The 9,642-nt window shown below is 48.0% G+C and overlaps 1 protein-coding gene across 5 annotated transcripts; it reads left to right on the top strand.

The window, feature by feature from the left end:
• Nucleotides 1–14: 14 nt before the first annotated feature.
• On the top strand, nt 15–8,892 carry LOC310667068 (rho guanine nucleotide exchange factor 11-like). Of its 5 annotated transcripts, none has more exons than XM_083418715.1 (12): nt 15–148; nt 839–1,044; nt 2,104–2,279; nt 3,307–3,453; nt 4,175–4,254; nt 4,555–4,680; nt 5,596–5,713; nt 6,195–6,373; nt 6,847–6,922; nt 7,671–7,838; nt 7,944–8,031; nt 8,770–8,892. In XM_083418715.1, the coding sequence occupies exons 2-12, from the start codon at nt 1,013–1,015 to the stop codon at nt 8,843–8,845; spliced, it is 1,266 nt and encodes a 421-aa protein (XP_083274841.1). In that variant the 5' UTR covers nt 15–148; nt 839–1,012; the 3' UTR covers nt 8,846–8,892. The 5 variants fall into 5 exon arrangements, with proteins under 5 accessions (XP_083274841.1, XP_083274844.1, XP_083274840.1 ...); XM_083418718.1 differs by having other exon boundaries at nt 75–181; nt 3,372–3,453; XM_083418714.1 differs by having other exon boundaries at nt 75–181.
• Nucleotides 8,893–9,642: the final 750 nt, after the last annotated feature.

Genomic DNA, 9,642 nt, shown 5'->3' with positions numbered 1-9,642 from the left:
TCCCAACATTCAAACCACTTTTCAAATGCCAGCTCAGCCAATCATCCTTCACCACTAACATTCCACCTCCCCCTTCCTATTGAACATTACCTTACGTCTTCTAATATACCCACCTATTTATGCAATGTCATCTCAATTACTAGTACAGGTAGACATGCATTATTCTATATGAATGCGCCAGGTGAACACAAGGAGCACCCGCCTCAGCCCCTTGTTCAGAGGGTCTGTCAGGGAGGAGAAAGGGATTCCCACATCTCTCTCCCTGGAGATGGCAAACGAGGAAGAGTAGTTAAAATTATAATATACTGGAGTGTAGCGGTTCGTTCCGGACCAGGGTTCAAATCCACACTTGGCCATGATGCTCACTGGGTGAGCTTGGGCCAAGTCTCAGCCTAGCCTACCTGACAGGGCTATTGTGCAGATAATTTTTTTTTTTGGGGGGGGGGGGACCGCCACATGCAACTCCTTGAGTTATTTGGAGGAAAGTTAGGATTTTCATGTAATCATAAAGTTAAGCACCAAGAAAGGTCCCTGGGAGCACAGGTGTGTCTTATAAAAGATGCCTAGATGTTGTGAATGTGGGTGTGTACCTGAGTTGAAAGAGAAGTTGGTTCCATAATACAATGAAGCCCACACACTAAAATTAAAAGGCTTGCCTTATTTCCTTTGATGTCCCAGAGGCATGTGAAGCTGGGGGTGTTTAGGGGAACTAACTATAAGGGTAGCCTAGATCCAGCTGCCTGGCCCAACTGAGAGGGCAGGATGGGTGGTAAATTAAGGGATAGGCCAGGCTCTGACTTCACAACCGACAGTGGGATCTTTCATATTTGTTTCCCAGGAGGCCTGGTGAGGAGTCTGCTTTGAGCCTTGGATCAGCTGAAAGTACAGACACTGGTATTCCTTGGCTCATTTGAAAGTGCAGACATCTGCCTTTGGATCCGCTGAAAGCGTAGACATCTGTGTTCCTCAGTACAGTTGAAAGTGCAGGCAATTTGTCGTTTCCCGTTGCACAATGGGGGGCTGTTTGTCCTCTTTTCACAGAAGGTAAAGTTGGGGGTAGGGGAGAGATCTTGAAGCCAGGTGGTCCCCTATGGCCAGTTTTTGAAGATGCTCATCGGTGATTATACCCTTGTAACTCCCACGCTGCGGGACGCGGGTGGCGCTGTGGGTAAAACCTCAGCGCCTAGGACTTGCCAATCGCATGGTCGGCGGTTCGAATCCCCGTGGTGGGGTGCGCTCCCATCGTTCGGTCCCAGCGCCTGCCAACCTAGCAGTTCAAAAGCACCTCCGGGTGCAAGTAGATAAATAGGGACCGCTTACCAGTGGGAAGGTAAACGGCGTTCCGTGTGCTGTGCTGGCTCGCCGGATGCAGCTTGTCAAGCTGGCCACGTGACCCGGAAGTGTCTACGGACAGCGCTGGCTCCCGGCCTATAGAGTGAGATGAGCGCACAACCCTAGAGTCTGGCAAGACTGGCCCGTATGGGCAGGGGTACCTTTACCTTTAACTCCCACGCTGGCTGGGGGCTGATGGGAGTTGTAGTTCAACAACATCTGGAGGGCACGGGGATGAGGGAGGCCATTTATATGGAGTAGTCAGGAACACAAGGAACACAAAGGCCCCCCTGTCAGTAGGAGGGTGGAAGTGGTGTGGAGGATTAGGAAGAGATACTCCTCGTTTGCATTCAACATACTTCCTGCCATTTATTCCCTCTTTCCACATGCACAATGTTCACTGCTAGCCAAAGTATTGGAAGAAGCCCCAGAGGGGCTTAAATGCAGCTTGGAAGCCTTTCATATAAAAACGCTCCCTTGGGTCCCACTGAAGTATCATTGTTATTTATTAAATTTATTAATCACTTGTTACTAAAGTGTCTCAAAACAAGTAAAAATACAAAATACAATAAAATCAAATGGTAAAGTATACATAATATGCAAAATGTCTGTCCACCAAGAATGTGATAACGGAAATCCGTGTCTCCTTCCTTAATGTTATGTAAAACATTGAGCCCCAAGAAAGGTCCAAAATCAATGTATGAGGCCAGAGGACCTTTAGCAGACCCTCTTTTGACACCCTGCCTCTCCCATTTCCTCAATCCCCCACAGGAACATCGAGACCCCAAACTTGTGGTCCACCTCAGACCCCTCCCTCCCCTCCTTGCTGGGGGACGACCTCTTCTATGTGTCAGACCTGAGCTCACAGAAGTGGAAAGACACTGTCGGCCGCCATGTTGCATCTTCCCTGCCACAGCGGGAGGTTGACCACCAGGAAGCCATCAATGGTGAGGAGGTCATTCTGTGGCTCATATGACTGGGTTACCCTCAGAAACTCATGGGGCTCTAGAAGGATCTCAATTTACTTTAAGCAAAAGTGGAAGAAGTGCCTAGTGATATCTCTCCTGGGAAGTGGGTCCTTGGCTGTACATGTAGCTTGGAACTTTTGAGTTCTTAAAAATGGCCATTAGTGAAATTCCCTCCAGGCAAGACCCACATGGGTCAGTAAAGATGGACACTTGTAAAGTTCTGACACAGGGCCAGGGGAGCAGGGTGGGAAGAAGGCTTATTGGCCCTGAGGTGTGCTGTAATGTCTCTGAGGAGGAAGGGAAATCCATAGATGAATGGTGTTTGTGTGTGTTGCACTGGTAACCAGAGCTATCAGCTGCATATTGGTGCCCATGCTGGGGCGGGACTTATAGCTCAGTGGTGGAGACCATGTTTTTCCTTCAGAAGCTCCCATGCTTGATACCCGATGGCATCTTCAGGTAGAGCTGGGAATGTCCCCTTTCTGAACCCCTCTAGAGGAGTACTTTCTGCCAAGTACTACAGACAACACTGAGCCAGAGAGTCCAATGGTATTTCACTCAGCTTCCTGCATTCTCATTTAAATCAGCGCCCTTTATCCGGGACTATGAGAACTGGAATCTTGTTTTATCTTTAGTGAAAGGGCCACAGCCCCTTGGTGGAACACATGCTCTGCATATAGAAGGCCCCAGGTTCAATATCCGATGGCATTTCCAGGTAGGAATGGGAAGGAATGACCCCAGAAACATTGGAGAGCCACCTGCCAGTCAGAGACAAGTAGGCATTGGGCCAGGTGGACCAGGGTCTGACTGAAGAAAGCAGCTTCTTAATGCTCCACCAATAGCAACTCCATGGGCTTGCTCCCAGTACAGGAAGAGAGCATGATCAGTCTCCTCTTGAAAGGCACAACCCAGGCTTTTTTCAATGAACCTGCTATAGCTGCCTCATTCCTGGATCCTGCTGGGATTTGACCTCTAGCTGACATTCTTCCCCCCCCTCTTTGCACAGAGCTGTTTGTGACAGAAGCCTCTCACCTGCGGCTTTTGCGTGTCCTGACTGTCTTCTTCTATCAGCGCATGTTTAGGGAGAAACTTCTTTCGCAGGAGGAGCTGGCCCTCCTCTTCCCCAACCTCCCAGAGCTGCTGAAGATTCACAGTAAGGCTGCCTCTCTTATTCAGTCGGAGCCCCTTTGGACTAGGCCCCCATTCTGTGTCTCGCACAGATCGTTGCTTGCTCATGGGCGGGTCAGGAGTAGGGTCACCTCCATCAAAGGCCCTCGCTCAGGAGGACCATTGGAGCAGAAGATCAGAAGAGCCCTGCAGGAGGCAGCTAGATAAGGCCAAAGGGGGCCTCATCTAGACCTGAGCGCAACAGCAGCGCTCCCCAAGAACTCCAACATTTCTCAGATAAAAATAGGGACATCCTATTCAACAACAACAACAACAACAACAACAACAACAACAATAATAGTAATAATAGTACCCTGCCCGTCTAACTGGGTTGCCCCAGCCATGCTTGGCAGCTTCCAATGTATATAAAAGCATAATAAAAACTTTCCTATACAGGGTTGCCTTCAGATGTCTACTAAAGGTTGTATTGTTACTTATCCCCTTGGCTTAGGGGTCATATAACTCCATACCGTCCAACATTTCACCAATGAAAAGAGGAACGTCCTAAGGAGAAGCGGGACATTCTGGGAACAAATCAGAAACTGGAACGCCAATCTGTAATGGCCAGCTTTGAGGTCCATTACCGGGGTCATGATTCTAAAAAAAGAGATAGAGACCATGTCTGTCCTTCTCCCCCTCCCATCTCTGCTGTGGCTATTTCCCCAGGCCCCTTTTCTCACCATTCCCTCCTCCTGTCCTTTCTCCAGGTTCTCTGTCAGAATCAATGAAAACACTTCAAGAACAAGGGCCCATCATCCATGAAATTGGGCACTTCATGCTTTCCCAGGTAACAATCCCTGAGTGGCTGGGCTGCTGCTGGTGAAGTGGCTGTGTGTGTAGGCAGTGTTTGGGGCTCCAGTTGAGTTTGACCCCTTGATTTCCTGACCTGCCTGATTCTAACCAGGAAGTGTTTCCTCTCCCCTGCCCCCTTTGTCCCCTTCCAGCTAGGAAAGTTTTTAATGTTTTATTTTATTTTTAATATTCTGTTGGGAGCTGCCCAGAGTGGCTGGGGAAACCCAGCCAGATGGGTGGGGTATTAATAATAATAATAATAATAATAATAATAATAATAATTCATTTCCCCCAGTTTGGTGGGCCTGCACGGGAAGAGATCCAACAGGCTGTCTCTGACTTCTGCGTGAACCAGTCCAAGGCCCTGGAGCTGATCGAGACCAAGCTGCAGAAGGACACTCGATTCCGGCTCATCATTCAGGTATCTGTGTGCTCATTCGCTAAGGAAGGGGGAGGGAGGGACTGTCTCAGATTCTGGGTCTGCACTTTCAGTGCGGAGTGCAAGAGGAAGTCCTTGGAGGGCTCTTTCTCCATTCTGGAGGGCCAGAGGCCTGTCCTCCTCTCCCTGCTACCCACCCTGAATGCGGTAGTGCTTCTGAATAATGCTTGAATCCGCAAGTGGGCAGAGTGCTCTTGTGCTTGAATCCTGCTTGTGGGCTTCCCACAGAAATCTGGTTAGCCACTGTGAGAACAGGATGGTGGACTAGATGGGACATTGGCCTGATTTAGCAGACTCATCTTATGTTGTTCTCCCCTTCGCCATACACATACTTCCAGCCTCAGGTTTTACAATGACAAGACAGCTCCACCATCGACTTACGCAGTGGCGTAGCGTGGGGGGTGCAGGGGGGGCCGGCCGCACCGGGCGCAACATCTGGGGTTAGGGTTAGGGGGCGCAAATCCATGGGTTAGGGGGCGCAAATCCATGGGTTAGGGGGCGCAAATTACTTGCCTTGCCCCGGGTGCTGACAACCCACGCTACGCCACTGGACTCATGTCTCCCCCTCCTGCTTTCCTTCTTTTCCTGGGGCATGTTGTTGTTCTTCCTGCCATAGACCCAGATCTCAAGGCTCCTGAAAGCTCTGCACTTCCTCTTCAACAGGAGGGTGGTTCTCTAACTGTCCCCTGGAGGGGTCTTTTGCAAACCTACACCCCCACCATAAAAATAAGAACCAAAGAAGAGCCCTGCAGATGGATCAGGCCATAGGCATCCTGTTCTCACAGTTGACAACCAGATGCCCCAAAGGGAAGCCCACAGACAGAACATGTCTCCAGTCTCCATATGGTCACAGAAGCATATTGTCTGTCTGTCTGTCTGTCTGTCTCCCCTTCCCAGGAAGCAGAGAGCAACTACCAGTGCCGCCACCATCAACTGAAAGATCTCATCCTCTCTGAAATGCAGCAGCTGACAAACTACCCTTTGCTGCTGGATAATATTATCAAACACACCGATGGTATCTCTGTCTCTACATGTTTATGTGTGTGCTGGGAGAGGGAGGAGAGTCGTATCTCCTATAATTTGAATGTTATGCTTTGTGACCTTTGGAAGTTGTGGGCTACATGGAGCGTAGCTTATTGTGGAAAGTGAATACACACATCAATGACGATGGTATATGGGTATGTATACACACCCCTCCACTGCTAGTATTAGCAGACGGTGGGGCTGCAGGGTTGCAAGGGTTGTTCAGAGGCCAACTTTCTTATGAGATAACAAGGATTGCTTGGGATTATGTATTCCTACTGCAGTGCTGCTCATCTGTCCAAGGTTGTTTTTCCTTTAAATGCAGTGTTGTGTCTGTTTTGTGTTGGGAACCACTTAGGAACCACCCCTGTGTTTCCAAAGCAGCCTCCAAGTTTTTGGTAAATAGAAACAAACTTTACCAGCAGTGTGACAGCCCATCTCTCTCTCTCTCTCTTTGCACCTTCTTTGCTTAGGGCAGTCTTCAGAGCACCAGAAGCTGTGCCAGGCTCGGGACCAATGCCGGGAAATCCTTCAGTGTGTGAAAGAGATTGTGAAGAAGGCCGAAAACCGTCATCGCCTGGAGACTTATCAGATGTGTTTGGATACCACCTCGCTGCAGTGGACCACCAACGCACTGGCAGCAGAGTTCAAGGTATGGTCCTCCCCGTTGTCGCCCTCTGCCTGAGTTCCTGCTTTAATATTACTTCCCCGCTCTTCAAAACTGAAATATACTCAGAGTCGCAAAGTGATTTCATGCTCTTTATTCAGCTCATAGTGGTGAGGAGGAATGAATGAAAGTCCCCTCAAAGTATCTGCTTTATATACATTATTTACACAATAGGCTGCACATGATTGGCTAATTCTGGAATTCTACTGTAAGCCAATCAGGTTGTGGATTCACTTATATCTGGAGCATGATTGGTTGGTTCCTGCCAACCAATCATACTGCTGCATTGTCCTAGGACCAATCCGACTGCTGCATTCTGAATCCTATTGTTCTAGGACCAATCAGACTGCTGCAATTTGGATCCTATTGTTCTAGGACCAATCAGACTGCTGCAGTTTGGATCCTATTCAACTCAGTACATAACAAAAACGCTGCCTTTTTCTGTCCCGTCTGTCCAGAATATTGACCTCCGGAGTCATTGCCTGATCCACGAGGGCCCCTTGCGCTGGCGCCTGCGCAAAGACAAGACTGTGGGTACGTGGCTGTCACCCTCACCTCAACGAACACACAAATGTGGCACAGGCCTCTCAAAGTGTAGGTTTCTGCAGTTCTTCTCTCACTGACTTTGTTTATATCCCACTTTTAATAGTAATCCAAGTGGGGCAGCCCTGTGGCTTGGTGGTAGAAAGGCTCCAAACCCTCAAAAGAGCCATTGCTGCCAGTCAGACAAATAATAATAGTAATAGTAATAGTTTTATTATTTATACCCCACCCATCTGGCTGGGTTTCTGAGCTAGATGAACCAAGCAGCTTGCAGAAAGTTTGACAGAAAAAAGCAATTTTAGAACAAGACCCCGAAAAACAACTAAAGCATCAGCTATTGAAACATCAAAATTTCCAATGGTGTTTGAAATTCTAAAGCAACAGGCCACAGATAAAAAGACTCTCCCAGAAAGGCTGCCTTCAGAAGAAGGGCCATCCTAGCTTGGTGACAGAGCACCTGATTTGCATGGAGAAAGTCCCGGGTTCAATCCCCAACAGCATCTCCAGGTCAAGCTGGGGAAAAGACTTCCTGCCTGAGATCCTGGGGTGCCATTGCTGCCAGTCAGTGTGGACATTACTGAGCTAGATGGACCCCAGTGGCCTGAACTGGTATAGGCAGCTTCCTTTGTTCTTCTGACTAGTTGGGCCTTTGGCCTGATCTGCAGCCAAACTTTCCTGATGTTCTTATCTGGATACACAGAGCTGGTTAGCCACTCCAAAATCTCTGCCTCTCTCTTAGACTTGCACGTGTTGCTGCTGGAAAATCTCCTGCTGCTCCTGCAGAGGAAGGATGAGAGACTCGTTCTCAAGTGCCACAGGAAGAGGGTGTGGGGATCCTCAGGCACTTGGCAAACGATCAGCCCCGTCCTCAAGCTGAATGCGGTGCTGATTCGCTCTGTGGCCACAGGTAAAACGGGATAAAACCATGATTCCTTATTTAAAGGTTGTAAGCTAGACAGGCCAGCCCTGGTGTGTTGCCTCTTCCTCCATCTTGTCTCTCCTGTCTGTCCAGATCCGCGAGCTATCTTTGTCATTTGCACATCAGAATTGGTACCCCATCTGTATGAGCTCGTTGCCTCAACACCTTCAGAAAAGAATATGTAAGATTTTTTACCTGTTGTTTCCCCCACAGTTCTGGAACAATTTCTTTGTGGGTGTGGCACATTTACCTTTCCCACTTTCCTGCTTTTTCAGTCATGGATATTTGTTGCTATTCCACTGTTTGCTGTCCAGTTGCAGGCAGAGATTGATGGAATCTATCCAGGATGTGTTTTGGAGTTGTTTTTACTAACCAGCTGTCAATTGCTCCTCTCTCTGCCTTGCTCTGCCCTGTTTCCTGCTGCCTTTTTCCATTCTGGGCAGGTGTCCAGCTATTTCTGTACATGTGCACACACACCTGTGGTTGTTGTGTTTTTTAAAAAGTGTGTGTGTGTGTGTGTATACAGTGTATAGATAGATAGATAGATAGATAGATAGATAGATGATAGATAGATGATAGATAGATAATTGTTAATGTTATATTTTATTAACTGCCCTTCACCCTAAGGTCCTAGGGTGTGTGTTACAACAGAACACAATATTAGTAGCAGTTTAAAACAACCTACAGTCACAAAAATTAGGGGGTCCCAAAAATATCCAGGCAGACAGACACAGATATAAATATAAATATAATATATATATATAGATATTGGTACCCCCTCCCCCAGACAAAGATGCTGCTGAGATTAATATGGGGCGTCTCTTTAATATCTGCCTTTCTAATGACAAATCGCAGCTATTCCATTCTTTTTGGGGGCTTTTAGTGAGTCTTTCTCTCCCCTCCCCTCTTTTCCTGGCAGGTGGATGGAACTTCTGGAAGAGGCAGTAAGGCGCGCCAAGGGAAATGCCACCTTGCCCTCAGGGAATCTGAGATAATATTAGCTTCACATGTAATAAATTAAAAGCACAGAGTTTTATTAGAAGACCCTTTTGCATTATTCCACAGACTTTATAAAATGGCAACAGCAGCGGGGGTGGGGGGATTCTTCAGTTGTACCTTCACTAATTACCCTGCTCCTCAAACACAGTTCCTGCTACTAGTTAAGGCCAATGGGTTGTCGAGCCATTTTCTCATACTAGCTTTTCTGGGCCAACTGAGGGTCTCAAAACAGAGAATTCTGCAGAGGGTAACAAGAAAATAAAGGTAGTTGTATCTTTCTTGCAGCTAAGCAGCATCCCCCCATGCCTCAAATTACTGCATGAAAAGTTCTGGCTGTGTGGAGTGTTGCCTTCTTTTACCAATTGTAACTCTTTGAGGCAGAGAACTATTTGCCTCTGTAAACTGTAGGGCGCATTAACTTGTTATTGTTGTTGTTTAGTCGTTCAGTCGTGTCCGACTCTTCGTGACCCCATGGACCAGAGCACGCCAGGCACTCCTGTCTTCCACAGCCACCCGCAGTTTGGTCAGATTCATGTTTGTAGCTTCGAGAACACTGCCCAACCATCTCGTCCTCTGTCGTCCCTTTCTCCTTGTGCCCTCTATCTTTCCCAACATCAGGGTCTTTTCCAGGGAGTCTTCTCTTCTCCTGAGGTGGCCAAAGTGTTGGAGCCTCAGCTTCACGATCTGTCCTTCCAGTGAGCACTCAGGGCTGATTTCCTTAAGAATGGATGCGTTTGATCTTCTTGCAGTCCATGGGACTCTCAAGAGTCTCCTCCAGCACCAGAATTCTGCT

The sequence above is a fragment of the Podarcis tiliguerta genome (assembly GCF_965153285.1).
Source record: "Podarcis tiliguerta genome assembly, chromosome: 16".
In the NCBI taxonomy this organism is placed as follows: domain Eukaryota; kingdom Metazoa; phylum Chordata; class Lepidosauria; order Squamata; family Lacertidae; genus Podarcis; species Podarcis tiliguerta.
This window is presented reverse-complemented; position numbering and strand designations above follow the sequence as displayed.

Bases quoted from the DNA above. Each gene is read 5' to 3' on its own strand.
- LOC310667068 (XM_083418715.1), top strand. From the start codon at position 1,013: ATGGGGGGCTGTTTGTCCTCTTTTCACAGAAG. The intron at 1,045-2,103 runs GTAAAGTTGGGG...AATCCCCCACAG, and splicing joins TTGTCCTCTTTTCACAGAAG to GAACATCGAGACCCCAAACT. The intron at 6,374-6,846 runs GTATGGTCCTCC...CCGTCTGTCCAG, and splicing joins CACTGGCAGCAGAGTTCAAG to AATATTGACCTCCGGAGTCA.